This window comes from Acipenser ruthenus, chromosome 1 (assembly GCF_902713425.1).
Source record: "Acipenser ruthenus chromosome 1, fAciRut3.2 maternal haplotype, whole genome shotgun sequence".
Classification (NCBI taxonomy): domain Eukaryota; kingdom Metazoa; phylum Chordata; class Actinopteri; order Acipenseriformes; family Acipenseridae; genus Acipenser; species Acipenser ruthenus.
This window is the reverse complement of record NC_081189.1, coordinates 64,095,841-64,113,270: the sequence shown is the minus strand read 5'-3', so window position 1 is coordinate 64,113,270 and position 17,430 is coordinate 64,095,841. Positions and strand designations below refer to the sequence as shown.

The following is a 17,430-nucleotide window of genomic DNA, read 5'->3' as shown; positions in this document are numbered from 1 at the left end:
GGAACAACTCCAGGAGGCGGAGAGATCGATTTTGTCTAAATGTATGTATTTCTTTATTTATTAATTAGCAACAAATGGCCACTTGGGGTGGAAGCTATGAGAAGGGATGACTGTCATGTTGAAAGGTTATTTTGTTTGCGCAAGGTAGTGAAGGCAGACCAGCCTGTTGCATAGGAGGAGTGGATGGATGGAGTGATAGCAGCGGCCATATAATCTTGAGCTGAAGCGAGGAGATTGGAAAGGGATGGATTTAATTGAATATCAGCTCGCTGAATGGAGGTAGAGGCAGGTGTAAAAGGTCATCTGAGGGAACCAGACATCTCAACCGGGAGACTTTAAGAAGGTTGTGAAGGCTGACCGGCCGGATTCGAAAGTGGAGCGAGAATGTGGGAGGAGTGAGGGCAGCGGCCATGTAATCTTGTGCAGAGGTGGGGAGATTGTAAATGGATGAACTGAGTTGAATATCAGATCACTGAATTGTGTAGATTATCTTATGCGTGAAGAAGGAAAGACATAATTAAATCCTGATTGGAGGGTGCAGGGGAGATCTGGTTTATTTAAAAAATGTAATTTGCTTGCAGAACCTGAGGTTGTGAATTGAGTAGATGTATCCTGGAGCTTCAGTTATGTTATGGTAGAGGAAGGGCTGGTTCTTGAAGCTTAGTTGAGAGGTTGAATTAGTGCTTAATATCATTGGAGATTTAGAGAGCAAAATAATTAGGAAAGCTGAAGGATTGGGTGGAACAGCAGGTGGAAGATGTGAAGAAGAAAGAGCAAGGTCGGGAGCAAGCACATCAGGATCAGTGGTTGAGGAGGCAGGTCCAGCGGGGATTGAGGCACCAGCGTTGTCAAGGGATTGGTCAGTGGCATTTGTCAGCTGTGTAGCGACATGCAAACGAAAAACGCAAGACAGAGAACAAGGGTATGACTTGGAGTTTAAATAGGGAGATTGGCAGATATTATTGGCAGGACAGAATGGAGGAGGAGCTCTAGCTCCTACTGCCCGAATCACACACAAGTTTACAATTATTATTATGTTTTTTTTAGTCATGCTTTCCTTTTTAATGGGGTTGGGGGTCAAATAGGTCAGCAATCTTTTGAAGCTGGTTTATTATTATCACAGATTCATACACTTTACGACAATCACAATATAAAGTATTTGAATACAATTTTTCCAGTCTGTTGCTTCACTAGTCTGTTCACTTTTAAAATCTTTAGTCACACAACAAGCTGGCCTGGCCTATTACTTGTAAAATCAATCATCTTTAGTGAAATAAAAACAATGATGCGAACAGTGATGGCTTTCAGGGATTGCAGCCACTTGTGGGGATGTGCAATCTCTCAGCCATCATTCCTAAGCAAAAAGTTTTAATGGAATTAGAGCTAGTCCTGTTTGCTGGCTGATAACAAAATGCAACCAATTGAGCCTTCTGAAGGGCCACTTCATCTCAAGCCTATTCTTATTTTAGGGGCCGAAACTATGTCGAGTTTAGTCTTTTTAGATGGTCCATTTATTTCTGTGTCCCGAGGACACATTTTGTTCTCTTTTGCAGTTATTTCTGTATTGTTTCTTTGTTTAAGTTTAGTTTTCAAACCTATTTGTTTATGTATTTGTTTAATAATGTACGTATGTGTTTGTTTATTTATTTATTTGATTTATTTATTTATTTATTTGTAGGTACTCCCATGCCATCCTCTTCCTCCAGTCCATCAGTCATTGAATGTTCACATTCCCAACCTCCATCACCCAATCTCCATGACAACCAGAGGCGGTTGCTAAGTAATAATACCACCCAGCCAGTTCATGAATTTGACACTGATGAAGAATACACTGCCAGGTTGTATTTGCCAGTAATACAGTCCAGCCCAGTTCCTGTATTTGTTCCAAGTAATGGTAAGAACAGATTACCCTCCATTGGTTCTAAAACAGTATCTCTGCATATTAGCACTTATCTTGTTTATAAGCAAAACAAATGCCAGTATTATCACTGAATTTGTAATATGAATGTAATAGTAAGAGTAAGATGACATGTTTGATGTGATTTTGATTATATCTGTGTTTAATCTATGAAGTGAATTTTAATCCATAGCTTTCTAAACAACTCTGCATTTGCATTCCTACTGCTATCTTGTACAGCACCCTGTGTGGTTACTAGTATATGAATACACAGGGGCTGACAAAATATAACATTAAAAAACAAGATGCTTGAATAGTCAGGTCAGTTTATGACAGGCAATCGGTATTTACTTAAATAGTTTATTGTGTCTTTGTTACAGAGACATGAAACTAGAATCAGTAGTTTCCAGTTTTCTCTGTATATTTTTTGGCAAGTTTAGAAAAACAATACCTTAAACTTCTGCAAAACCTGTAATGTATTTGTTAAAAAGAAAGGTGATATGTTTCTTAAGTGAATACAACCAGAAAACGAATATGTAATAAATATAAAAGATGATGTTTAAAGCTTCTGCAAATATCCACAAAATCGTGACCTAACCTATTAATTGTTTACCAAGGTTTTCTTATTCAAAGCTATGGTAGTTTGATGTGCTTCACTGTTTGGATATACCAATAAAAGTGAAAAAATGTGTTCAGCTCCACTAACCTCCGTCCCCCATCCCCCACAACATTTAAAATCATGTATCTGGAGGCTTATCAGAAAGACAGATACAACTTATTCCCCACAAAGCTGTAAAGGTAAGCAAGCGTCCTGTCATACTGCAGTAGATCAGCTGTTAAAGTTACGGTAGATTTTATGCAAACACAAACTAGAGGATCAAACCCTATTAACACCCATGTTTTTACCATGCAGACTCTGAAACCCAGTTAAAGATTATGGCTGAGCTTCCATCCATATTAAACAGAAAAGCCATCAGTTTTGACCCCAGGTGCTGGATAACCCAGTAATTTCTAAATCCGAATTTATGGTCTTAACTTTTGTTATAGATATTTTGTTTCAAAGTTTCCATCCATCCAGTAATATAAATGTGTGGTAGCTAAAAAACTAGCAAAAACATGGTATGTTTTAAAATTCAACTTGCAGACATGTTATACTGTAGTACTGTAGACCTACATTTCGCCACTTGAATCCACACAGACCTAATGAATGTCACACAGGGCTGTAGCTGGTACAGTCTTGAAATATATACCAATATAAATAATATAACATAATTTCTTCCTATATCTCCTGTACCTGTTTTCACATGGCATGCGTTTTTTTTTTCATTTATTAATGATGTTTAGTATATTGCTTTTATTGTCAGCGTGTGTGGTTCATTTCTACGAAATACGTCTTAGAGTTCAGCTATAAAATACTGTGCATAAAACAGTAAGCCGCTTATTTCTTTCTCTGAAATTAAATGATTCCAAGGTGTCACTTGAATAATGCACATGACAAATGTGTTTTAAGACCAGAGCTATAGCACTGTCAGTAGTCCACACAAGTAGATTTTTAATTGTACTATACAGAGAATTAAATAATAATGCCTAGTACACATGGTTGCTTAGGTTACACATTTCAAGACACTGCTTAAAGTGTCAAAGCTTTCACAAAAAATAATCTGTTTTCCTTTCTGTACCAATTTAAAAATCTGAAATTAATTAGTCTGGATGGAAATGTTGCTCGAGGATACAAAGTGCAGAAATGTCATCAACCTAAACTAATTATTGTGGAGCTGCTTATACTTGTGTTTCGGGTTTTTGTTCGTCTGTTTTTTAAAGCAATATCATATCAGTAAACTACAACACACAGCAGCAAGACACTGTTGTGGTATAATGTGACAGACCATAAAACCATTAAAATGCATGTCTTTTACTGACTTTGTGATGAAATCACGCTTTTAGGATGGCATTTTTTTTTATTTTCACTCGGTAGATCTTCTAAAAGGCCTGCTCATTGAGCTTCTCTCTCTCTCTGACAACTTTGCTGACATGTATCTCATTGTCAATTACCCTATTAGGAACTCAGTCAAGTACTAACCCTATTTTAACAGGATGTACAGATCCGTCTTGTAGGCACGTCAGCCTCCCGCTCTCAAACTTGACTAAGGATTCCTATTGTCAGATGCACTGGGCATGAAAGCAGCAATTTTACAGCACAAAAATTCCAATAACATTTACTGTGGTCGACTGAGATTGAAACAAACGTGAGCACTGCTCAGTCTTGGGTGCATAAGCACCAGCTTTTCCAATTCCTGCATTTTTGCACAGACACGTTTTCCATGTTACTTGCTGTGGGGTAAATAGACCATTGGCTAATGGTTTATTGCATTGTGTACAGAAAAAAGCATGACGTAGTACAGGCTGGAATAATGAGACTTTAAAAAACAACATATGCACATTAAAACATCTTTGACCAACATTTCTAGTTAAAGTGTTGAGTTATGAGCCAAGTAAGCACATGCAATTAGGGGTTTAAACTGAATCACTTTGTTGGCTTGATTGCAGCCTTGTCCCAAGCTAAGCCACAAATGAAAGTATCATTTTTGGTAAAAAAAAAATAATAATAAAAAAAAAAAAATGTAACACTGCCGAAAAGCTGTCAATACACAGCTTGTTTGTTTATTATATTTAAATACCACTATATATATTTCTTCTCACTATGTTTGAAACCTATCATTACAACTTATAAAGGTTCTGAATTAACGATTTGTTCAAATTGAACACAAGCTCAAATTAGACAACAGTGTTCGTATGGCTTTGCACTTAAAACTATTGTTTCAGCCACTTTTACTAAGTGTTATTTTCAATTATCTACAGGTGTTGCTGTTTTTGCAGGTTTCTGTTTTCTAGCTATTCCATCATGGAAATAGTGTTGTGTTTTTTTGTGCACTGTAGCATTAAAAATTAGCCATACGTACAGTTCATATTAAATTTATTTACAAGAGCAATCATTGTACTTTTTTCAATTTGAGATATTCCTAAGAGCCTGTTTGTTCAAGTGAACAAATGAAGTAAAATAAATTGCATATTGTCTGTGGCACATAACCTAGCTATAATTAGACATTTCAACATTTTTTTTTTTTTAAAGTGCTATGTACATTATCAAGGGAGCTAGTAGTGTTAGGTTGAACTCATTAAGATTCTGAAAACATTACAGGAGGATATTTATATGTTGTATTACACAGTTTGGTTCATTTGATAATAATAGATTATCTCATAAAAAAAAGTGTGTACTAAATCAGAGGGCTCGTCAGACTCATCACCATGCTTTTTTAGGTAAAATGAATGAGGAAAACTGCAAGCAATCCAGACACTGTTCTGGGTTCAAAGAACCAAGCTTTTCCTTCCTTCAGTTGCTGTACTGTATTTTAGAATATTGCATTCTCTACATTCAAAAGTGGCCAAACATCTTTCAGACTAAGTTTTATGATGTTCAGCTCTTTTGAAAAGCTTGTTAAATATTTCTAACTGATGTAAAAAAAACAAACAAACAGGGGACACTCTTGCAGTTCTGTTTTCAGTGAATAGCACTGATATTAAAGCCAGTCTGGTTAAAATCCTCTTCTGTTTACTGTATATAGCTATGGCAAAACTTTTTGCATCACCTGGAATTTTAGAATTGAGACATAATAAAAATATTTTAAAAATATGTACTAAATGACAAACACATCAATAGATTTAAACAGAAATAAGTGCGTGTAGGCATCAAAAGCCTATAAGTATCCCCACTGTTTGATTTTGAAAAAGGTATGTTAAACATACTGAAATTTTGGAAAGATGGCTATTTTGAGCAAAAACTATATATATATATATATATATATATATATATATATATATATATATATATATATATATATATATATATATATACACTTTTAACACATAGAGCTACAGATGTAGTTTTGATTTGAATATAGCAGCAGTCGTAACATAAAAATGAACAGCTAGGCTAATCCCTAGCATGCTTGGTAAATTTGAGGGGGCAGAGTGACTAAGAATGTGGCAGTTTTGGATTGAGAGATGCATGTTAATCTTTCCACACATTTATACACCTAGACATTCCAGCTTTAAATAATAATAATAATAATAATAATAATAATAATAATAAAATATATAAAGATAAATGTGTTTTTTTTGGCAGAACAGAATACACTATAGTAGTTTTTGTTTGACATCATTCACAGTTGAATTAATTATTGTATACAAGTCTTCATTTGACAAAGAAATATTCAACCAGCTTTATTTATTTACATGTATTGTTGACTGTTGAAGGTTCATGTTGTTCACAGATAAGGATATGCCACTGACTTTGTCAGTATTCTAAAAGGTCATCACCTTTTGATATTTGGCTTTAATAAATAGCAAACCGTAGATGGATGTGAAAAATGTGAGTTGATCGACTTGAAAAAGCTAATTAATTCAGATCTATTGTTACAGTAGACACTGTCTTTACTTCAAGCCACTGCTTTTTATTATAGCGGCTTGAATAGAATTTCAGCAGAAGTAATTTCAAAGTAATGAGTTTCAATTTAACTACCACCTGATGTCTGTGTATGTTTATTAAGACAGCAGCAAATTGCAAAGCAAGTTTGTATCTCTTAATTTAACAGTTTTTTTTTTTTTTTTCCAGAGCAGGTCATCAACAGTTTTGCCGCCTAAATTATTTGGCAGTCAATAAAAAAGGATTTTAATTTGTTCTCTGGCATTCTTTACCAGTCATTTTATTTTGTATTTAATTTCACAAGCTTCAACTCAATTTAAGTCTGCTCTTTGATCAGGGTGTAGAAGGGCATTAGTTTTAACAATTCGGAAAATAGAAATAATTTGCTTCTTGTTTATTGTTAATGAAAGCTATATCCCTGCAAGCCTAATCAGTTGAGAACATAACGAATAGAAATTAATTGCATTCAGTTAGCATACAGAGAGAGCACTATAGTGACCCTTAGGGAAATGGAGTGTTCCTTCGTTGCTCACTGACACATCTTATGGCTAATGCTTTTTGCTGTGCAAAACGGAATCTGGGCATTTTCAATTTCAGAATGGAACAGGCTAGCCCTTATGGTGTTTCAATATGTTTTCATGCTTCATTATAGCAAACCTCGCAGTTAAATTAGTTTTATGCACCAGGTACTGCCCTGGTGTCTAATTGTCTTTGGGGTCATCACAATCAACCTTCAGACTGAAAGCATTTCTTAGTCTCTTTAAAACTGGAGAGTCTTTGTTTTTTAAGCCCATTTCACTGCCTCTTCAAGGTCTGTGCTTGTTTGTTTTCCACACTTTTAACATGTCCTAACAACAAATCCCATCTATTGAAATTGAACTCTACGTAATGTTTACGTTCTGTACCCCTACCTATCAAACTGTTAAAGAGATGGTTTCTACCAATTGCAGTAAAAGAGTAAGTAGCGGGGTTCCGAAAAATATAGCGTTACACATCCTCACATGTTGCTACAACTGTTTAAATAACGTATCTGTCATTTTTCTTTTCATTGTTAACATCCAGACAACTTTTTACACCTATAACTTTAAAGTCTGTTTCAAAGCTCTTTTCAAAATGTCCGCTGTAGTGCACTGACAGTGTAAGGATGTCCACAGTGTTAAACAGGTAACACAGCAATAATGATCCATGATGTGGTATGGAACAGAAAAGCCGGAACACTTGTTATGTTTTTTTTTGTTTTGTTTTGTTTTTAATCTCTGTGATTTAGAGGACAGATCTCAAACACCAGTGCACTAGAGAGGACATTTGAAAAGAAAAATAACAGCTACATTTTTTAAAGTTGTAGCAACACATGGGGACATATAGCACTATATTTTTCGGAACCCTGCTACTTACTCTTTAGCTAATGATAATATTAATTGTGGAAAATTTATTTGGAACATTTGTAATTAAAAAATAAAATTCTTTTAAATTTGCTCTGTGAATATGATGTCTTTAAAATCTCATGTTACCGGTTGCAGTGGGCAACAGTTTGGTGTATTTCATTTGCATGTGTATGATATTAATAGGATACCTTTTGGGGTTTCATTTATTGTTTTACAAGCAGGGTTCCCCTTTAGTGCACTGTGAGCTGTTGGAGACATGTGGGACTGTCAGGTTCCTTAAATTAAGAGACCAGAGGTTCAAGTTGAATGGTTTCAAACACATTTTTTTTGGTATTTACACTATTTACAAGAGTCATTGGGTGTTGTCCAAATATTGCGAGAGAGACACAGACGTCCTAGCAGTAAGTACAATCAAGAGCTAGGCGTTGCATGAGCTCGCTCCTTGGGTAAATCCACTACGTCTTTATGGGGCCCCGTGGTCACAAAGAGAATCGGTATTCCTTCAGCCCCTGGTCACAGAGACCAAATAAATAAATGTCCATAGAAAGGTTAGTGCCTCCTCTCAAGCTGGTTTTGTCCTCATCACCTTGCATTCTCAAACTTACTTCATGAGTTAACACAGTACCCTATATGCTCTAGGCTCAGCGCCATCAGTCCAGCAATAGCCAATCACTAGCAGATTGGATAATTGCTTAATCACGGTATTGATGAGGTGGAACCAGGAGCACTTATGCATCCTCCGCAACCCGGCCCTTGACGTGTGTCAGATCAGTCTTGGTAAGGGAAGGGAAGTTAGCCTCAATAGCACCTCTGTCTGTCGGGAGGCCAGACTTCACGCCTCCTAATAACCCTCACCCTGCCACAGGCACATACAGTACAATTGTAAATGTGTTGATAACTGCCTGTGGTTTTTAAAATGTCTAACAGAGAATAGGTTTTATAATCCAAATGCACTGATAAAATAAATAATATGATGTACAACATGAGAGTGTGTAGTATCATTGTCATGTAACCTTTTAAAGTTTGTTCCTGTCAAACTGAAATAGAGTGTTGACATTTTCAATTTTCCTGGTAGAAGTGAATCGCATTAAATTCCATTCTAACACCTTGACAGACTATTGGTAGTGGAACTGGCACTTGATTAACTTAACTTTTTCCTTATAAGAAATCCAAAAGTTAGAATCCAAATTGTGTCCATAAGCACATAGCGTCTTTTTAAAGATGTATTTACAATGTAAAATAAGATTGCCATCATTAGAGCACAACCAGAAAATGCAGCATTTTTTTTCAATGCATATTAAATAAAGTGCTTTATGTAGCCTGTGTTTGTGAAAGTCATTGTTAACAGTACATACAACAAAGAATAGACTCCCAAACAGTGACAGGCAAAAGTATAAATAAGAAGGTGAAAACTAAAAGGTTAAACACTTCATATTGTTGGTTTACATTTTATACAGTACAACGTCGCACATCCGACCCCAGGGTGAAAAAGTTGGATTATATATAGAATTGGATTACAGGACAAAGGCAGTTTGCTCCCATTTATTTGTGACAAGTTTTTTCATCAAAATCAGGGGCAAACGCCTGGCTTTAGAGGTTTGCCCTGTCATCAAAATTGGGCCACATTTCCTATTCTGCATCTGTAGATAGGTATTTGTATTTTTATTGTTTAAAATCAAGGGGATAAGAAACAAAACATTGCAGTAATTGTTCAGCCAAACTGCTTAGCAATAACACAGTGCCTTAGAGACATTATTTTTATTTTGTGTCAGGGATGAAAAATAAGTAAAGTAAAACAAATAGTTTTTTAATATATTTCAGAGGCACTCAATTTAAGAAACACAACATTATATTGTAGTATTGGGGAAAGGAGACTGTAACAAAACAATGAGAATGAAACACAATATGCAGTATGCCCAACAGCTGGCCCCTGCCAATCCTGGAAAGTGGTTCCACCTGCCACTGCAGGTCCCTGGCTAAATACTTAAGAACCTCTCCCTTAAAATGCAGCCTAGCCTGTACAGCTCCCAAAATAATATCATGAACAAACCCATGGGATGCAGTTATGCATATTTATCCGTATCATGCCAATCAGTGCAATTTCATCCCCTTATCCCACAGGAGAATACCTCAAATGCCATCACAAATAGACTTCTCTGGGTATTGAGCTTGTCATCTCTTGTGTCTGTGAAGTGTGTGTGTGTGGGGCGGGGGTGATATGCTACAAGGCTTGGATATGGGCTGTAGTATTAGTAGTAGTAGTTCGTATTATTATTATTATTATTATTATTATTATTATTATTATTATTATTATTATTATTATTATTAATTATTTCTTACATCCCTGGGAGGCAGCTTAGATCCTCTGAATCTGGATTGTTAAAATGCATGGTTCCAAAATGTGTTACGCTGGGAGGGCGTAGTTTTAGCTGTGTTGCTCCTTTTCTTTTAACTCACTACAAATTTAAAAATACCCTTAAGACGCACTTATTCTCTGCTGTATTTTTTTAACTCTTTGACTCTACTGCAGTCTGCACTGTTTATTATAATATACTGTACTTTTATGATGATCGATTTTATCTCTATTTACCTATTTTATTGTATTTTATTTATTTATCTATATAATTTTTAACTGATTGTTATTCATTGTGTTTGGATAATTTTAATAATTATCGTCCCATCTCAAATCTGCCCTGTCTTGCTAAAATATTAGAGCGAGCTGTCACTTTGCAATTAAATTGCCACCTAACTGCAAATGAACTCTATGAACCTTTGCAATCTGGTTTTCGACAACTACACAGCACTGAAACTGCCCTTGTTAAAGTTGGAAACGATCTTCTTATGGCAGCTGACTCAGGTTTTATCAATTTATCAATTTAGATTCTTTTGGATCTTAGTGCTGCATTCGACACTGTAAATTATGCTATCCTACTTGATAGGTTAGAAGGTTTGTTTGGCATTTGGCAATGGTTTCAGTCTTATCTTACTGGGCATCAACACTTTGTATCTTTTGGCGGTTTTAGTTCTGAGGTTGGCCTGGTAATATCTGGTGTCCCACAAGGCTCAAATTTGGGCCCTCTACTATTTAGTATTTACATGTTCCTCTTGGTCACATACTAAGAGTACATGGCCTGAATTATCATTTTTATGCAGATGACACCCAAATTTATGTGCATACTAAATCTGATGTTGATGTTGCTGCCTCTGCACTTGCTGATTGCATTTCTGATATTAAGAATTGGATGTCTCAAAACTTTCTAAAATAATTATTATTTTGTAATGTTGGTTTGTGTTTGATTGTTTTGTACAGTACCTTGAGACACCTAGGTGTGAAAGGCGCAATAATTAAAGGTATTATTATTATTATTATTATTATTATTATTATTATTATTAGCAGACGCCCTTATCCAGGGCGACTTAAAATTGTTACAAAATATCACAGTACAAAGTATCACATTATAAAACATCACATTACAGATAAGAGCAGTTATAAAGTACAATAAAATCAGCATAGCAAATAAGAGCAAATTCAAATAAGAGGAAAATAAAGAATACAGTATATTGTAGTATATTGTAATACAACCCTCTAAGATTTTAAATAAGTTACAAATATAAATATCGTAGCCATTTTTTTTTTTTGTTTTGTTTTTTAGAAATGTCTCTTAATATAACATGTAAAGTGGTTTCCTATTCTCAACTTGATGGAATGTCAGTTTTGCTCCTTTGGTCATAATCTTAAATCTTTTTTACATCTTTATAGAGCCTTTTTATGTGCCAATGAAAAAAAAAAGTAGCATAGAGAAAATCAAGAAAGTGCAGTTTTAGATTAATTTACTGCAGCAAAAATGATTTACAGAGGAGGCTTTTTCAGGTATTAAATATGTGTATTGATTAGCACTATTTATTGACAGCTGTCTCAAATTGAATTGCCCCAAATTAGCTGTACATTTAATGCAGATTAATAATTTGCGTTGTTAGATTACAATTTTATCGAGTCAGTCTAGCAGAGTGACATATTTATTTTGTTGGGTAGTTTCTGCTGCTAAATTTCCAGATGATTATAATGCTGATACTTCATTGTTCCCATTTAGACCTACTGTATGCATGCATAAGCATTATGCAGAACCTAAATTGGCTTATTTTACAGTTTACTGAGCTGTGGCATGCATTCTGTAAGCATTAGCTATACATTTAACATAAATAGACTGCACTCTGCTATTTGGTGTACAAAATATACCTAATGAGTGCCAAGACATATCATAAAAACAATTTTGCCCAATTTAATTGAAAAAAAAAAAAAGTGGTTTGGTTGTGTCATTTTTCTTACTGTGTTGTTAAAACGAAAGGGAATGTTTACTGCAAAGCTGGGCATGTCTTAAAATCTGAAAAAAAAAGATTTGTAAAAACAGCCTAGCAATAAAATTGCACACGCTTCATAAAACACTGTTTGATAGATATCACTTGCACCATTAAGATCTAAACGACAAAGGATGTAATTTCAGTTCTGCCATGCAATATTAATCAAAAAGCCTTTAAAACATCTTGCAGATGGGAACTATGACAATGTGACATTGAAGAATTTGGAGATGGAAACATATATCTTAATGTGATTTAAAAGTAAACTCCATAAAACATACAGCTGTTTCATTCATCTTTAACATGTCACCACTAATTCTGACATATGCATACTCTTCTAAGTTCCAATGTGAGAATTTTGTGTGTTCTGAGAGATTGTTTTGCACATCTTTTCAGTATGCATTATACCTGACCACAGAATAGAATGAAGTACATTTTGACACAAAAACTAAATGTATATACTTTATGGTTTAGCAATAGATAATATTGGTCTTAGTAAGTGTCAGGTTACACCAGTAACTAATATATTGTGGTACTTGTCATGGGTTTTGAAATGAGTAAGACCTTGTGCTTATGCAATGCAGGATCAAGGCAAAACCATCAGCACAAAGGTTCTGTATGTAAACTAAACCTCTTGACTAATATAGTACACACTGTGAACAACTACTTTTCAAAAGATATTTTTATCTTCTACTTCATCCCAGAAGAAAAACTCTGATTTAGTTTAAATGCTAGGAGCTATTGCGTTTTTATTTCTCCCCACTGTGCAGCATCATCTTAGCAGGATCAATACAGAACAAAGGGAAGAACATCCACTTACTAAGTAAACACTGTCATAGTCTATAAGTTAATATGCACAGTTGACCCTGTCCCTTATGGTATAGGAAGAGAAGTGGTTCTCTAGCTAAACAGTTTTAAGTTTCACTTCATTTGGAATGGCATTCTCTCCCCTCCTTTGAAAATGGTGTGAATGTCATATTGTCGATTATTAAGAATTTTCTTAGGAGTGAATAAATCCATTTTTGGTTTGGCTTAGAGCAGTATGATAATTTTTTATTTAAATTCTCTAAATTTGGTTTGATTTCAGAACTGTAAAGTAGGGAAGAAACAGCATATTCAGTAGTAAGACCCTAACTTCAGATCTTGGGCATTCGCTCACTGAACGACCCTCAGGCGAGTCACTTCCTTCTGTGCCCCCGCTGCCCGACTGTGCTGACAGGACCCCACCACTGTTGAAAAGATGCTGCATCTCAGCAGGATTTCCTGAGTAATTAATGTAAAATGTAAAATCAAGACGCTGTGCAGAATATAATCTAAATAATAAGCATGCTTTTACTTTGATTTTTGTAAAAGAATGCTCTGCAGCCCTTCTCCCATGCTATCCACAGGAGATATGCACATTTTGGGGGATAAAGCATATTGACAAAGACAAGATTTACATCTGAAATGTTCTGTAAGTCATTAGAAACAGCCCTGCTGGATAGCTTGTTTTGCCCATATCCGCAGTGATCACTGTCTGTATCTAAATATTCAGGTGACATTTTGTCCCTCCCTGTTAACAGCCTGAACAATAGGTTCACTGTTTCAGATACCGTGTCAGGTATAGAATGTTATCAAAGTGGCAATTGTTCTCCCAGATAGTTTTGTGGGTGTGGTCAGGTTAGCATTAGGAGTAATCCCAGACTTTGTAACTGTAGTTTATAATGATGCACTAACTGAGAAAGATATTTTATCATCCAGCATTAACCTAATTTCTCTGAGGAAAAAGGGTATACATATATAGCATATCTCAAAAGGCACAATGCAATAATGCTTTGATGAGTTTGAAAGTGTTTTTGGCTGACTCGTGTATTATTTTCCTGCTTGTGTGGTTTTAGCAGATCCCATTTAATTGCAATCATTCAGCTATATTGTTTTGGCAAAGCAACAGACAATTAATGAGACCACAAAAATTAGAAAATGGTGTTGGGGGACAACAGTTAAATATTGCTTTACGCTTTGTGAGCAATTTGTAGTGACATCATGTGCTTTTCTATTTATTATCATTGTGGTTAGAAATTGCAATTCACATTCACTTGTGCTTTTAATCAGATTGTTTTTGTTTTGTTTAATTTCTGTATTATCGTAGTTGGCAGTCACTGAAATAGTTTTACACACTGCTCATTGTGTGTGCTTATAGAAAAGTATTCTCTGATGGTCGCCTTCTGAAATGTATTACACAATCCTATATAGTTTGTGTGAAATTGGAAATCTGTTCTTTATGTGGCCTAATGGGTGTTAAGGTCATTAGCTATATAGTATGAGTCTTCCTGTGCTGTAATCAAATGTGAAACATTGTTTTAAGCACCCATAAAGGAACATCTGCTTCACTGAATGACCTTCTGGTAAAGAACACACAGTATTGATGCTTGCTGCGACTGCATTGTTTGTCTAGATACAATGTTGTACTAATTTTAGGGTATGCCTATGGCTGGAAGTAAACCGTTGCCTTTTACATTGAATTGTGTCAGTGATCAATTTCCCGTGCATGCGTTTGTAGTTACATGCATGGGGTGTATTAAGTAGCTGTTCATTTAGCTGGTGGTTACAACACTAAACAGTGAAAGCGATCAGCAGTCTCAAGCAATTTTGTCCAGATGTTACATTGTAATGACATTCATGGATCTCTAAAAAAAGATTACTTAACAAAATCACTTAATTACATTGGATAGTAGCATATGCCAGCACAAAATAAACATTGCATATTAGCCTGGTAAAACATTGTTAAAGTATTTTATTATTTTTTTTTTTAATTAATGTATTCATTTGTTTTTATTTCAGAACAACCACCCAACCACCAAGGCCAGTCAACCTTACAGCCAGTACCACCATTACACAAACAGCGCCCATCGCAGCAGCACCCGTGTGTCACCTCCCTCAACAGAAACTCCTTGACCAGTCGGAGGAAACAAAGCCCGGCCCCCCCGGCCGCACTCCCCGCCGAGCTGCAAACCACACCCGAATCCGTCCAGCTGCAGGACAGCTGGGTCCTAGGCAGCAATGTGCCGCTGGAGAGCAGGTGAGCTGCAGCCTACTTATGGGGATGTTTAACCCTTAGAGTAGTGAGTTCTAAAATGCACTGCCAGTCCTACGTTTTTTTTTTTTGTCTTCTGCATGCGCTTGATTATTACGAGTACAGCGTACAAACAAGCTGAAAGCTAGATGTTTGTATGTATGTAATGAATACTGACGAAATACAGACAAATAATTTTTACCGTAAATAAATAAAACAAACAAATATATATTTTTTATTTAGTCATAGGGAAAGGTTTTGACTAAAAAATAAAATGTAGGCAAAAAAAAAAGGGGTGGAACAACCACAACAACATGTCCTAATAAAACAAAAAAAAGGGAGAGAGAGAGAGACATGAATAAATCATATCCAGGTAAACAGGTTGTGGGGGCTGAGGGAGTGAGAGTGTCTAATGCTTCAGCGTATGATACTCCTGAAGCATGGAGCAACACACAGAGCTTGGCGCCGCCTCTTCGCTGTCACTTGATGTTGATGGTAAATAGTCTTCACTGACACACTCACTGACATCCGATTCAGTGGAAGAATTGTATGTATTTGAATTTAAATCGGAATCTGAATTCAGTATTATTACTAATACTTCTTTCTCACTGAGTGATTTTTGCTGGTTTACAAACACTGTTGACTTTTTTGTGACTGGGATAATTATATGTAATTCAGTCAATATCTGGCAGAGGGTGTAAGAGACCAATAAAAGGTGTTACAGAAACCTAGTGTTACAGTATTATGTGATCAGAGGTCTTGTAGGCTCAGTAATTCAAGTTTAAAGTTGCAGAACGTACCAGTACGTTCGTACTCCCTGGGGACCAGAGAGCAGCGAACGTACCGGTACGTTCGTATTACTCAAAAGGTTAAGAACTTTACATCTCTTACAAGAAATTGTTGTCTAAATTTCAACACTGGCTTTACTGGCGCAGGCTGTTTTCAGTTTCTGTTTGACAACTCGTTGTCTACATTATCATTAATCTACATTAATGATTTAGATTCTGGTATAGTAATGCAAACTTGTTTAATTTGCAGACGACACAAAAATAGGAGGAGTGGCAAACACTGTTGCAGCAGCAAAGGTCATTCAAAATGATCTGGGCAAAATGAACTGGGCAGACACATGACAAATGACATTTAATAGAGAAAAGTGTAAAGTATTGCATGCAGGCAATAAAAATGTGCATTATAAATATCATATGGGAGATACTGAAACTGAAGAAGGGAACTATGAAAAAGACCTAGGAGTTTATGTTGACTCAGAAATGTCTTCATCTAGACAATGTGGGGAAGCTATAAAAAAAGGCCAACAAGATGCTCGGATATATTGTGAGAAGTGTTGAATTTAAATCAAGGGAAGTAATGTTAAAACTTTACAATGCATTAGTAAGACCTCACCTAGAATATTGTGTTCAGTTCTGGTCACCTCGTTACAAAAAGGATATTACTGCTCTAGAAAGAGTGCAAAGAAGAGCAACCAGAATTATCCCGGGTTTAAAAGGCATGTCATATGCAGACAGGCTAAAAGAACTGAATCTATTCAGTCTTGAACAAAGAAGACTACGCGGCGATCTGATTCAAACATTCAAAATCCTAAAGGTATAGACAATGTCAACCCAGGGGACTTTTTTGACCTGAAAAAAGAAACAAGGACCAGGGGTCACAAATGGAGATTAGATAAAGGGGCATAGGAGGCACTTTTTTACACAGAGAATTGTGAGGGTCTGGAACCAACTCCCCAGTAATTTTTGTTGAAGCTGACACCCTGGGATCCTTCAAGAAGCTGCTTGATGAGATTCTGGGATCAATAAGCTACTAACAACCAAACGAGCAAGATGGACTGAATGGCCTCCTCTAGTTTGTAAACTTTATTATGTTCTTATGTAAACAGTTTGGCCGCTCAGTGCATTCCCAGCAGGAGTTTCAGACCCCTGCTGCTGGGACCCTAGCTCAGAGCAGAGAAATATGAAGGCATTGCTCTTTAATGTCTCAGGACTCCATCTGCCAGCCCACCCTCCAACTAAAGCCCCATTACTAATCATTAAACACCCATTGAAGTTTCCAGCTTTTAAAGGTTTAAGGATTCAGTGATACCAGCATATAGACTTTAACAATGGGTGGGGGGTATGCTGCTTTAGGATGGTGGGTCAAAAACAGTGTGTGCTGCCAATATCAGAGAAGAGCTAATGGTTAATGATAATCTGAATTTCAAAACATGACCAAAATAAGAGCAGTCCAATCTGCTTCATGCTTT

General features: G+C 36.0%; 1 protein-coding gene across 17 annotated transcripts in view; it reads left to right on the top strand.

Moving 5' to 3' along the window:
* LOC117421382 (teneurin-3-like) overlaps window positions 1-17,430 on the top strand; it is a 932,247-nt gene that overhangs the window by 829,260 nt on the left and 85,557 nt on the right. For 12 of the 17 annotated variants that reach the window (XM_059027478.1, XM_059027514.1, XM_034035713.3 and 9 more), the window contains 2 exons: window positions 1,679-1,894; window positions 14,942-15,179. In XM_059027478.1, the coding sequence (XP_058883461.1) occupies window positions 1,679-1,894; window positions 14,942-15,179 (454 nt within the window). The remainder of the gene's footprint in view (window positions 1-1,678; window positions 1,895-14,941; window positions 15,180-17,430) is intronic. The other 5 variants (XM_034035720.3, XM_059027521.1, XM_059027518.1 and 2 more) reach the window with 1 other exon arrangement.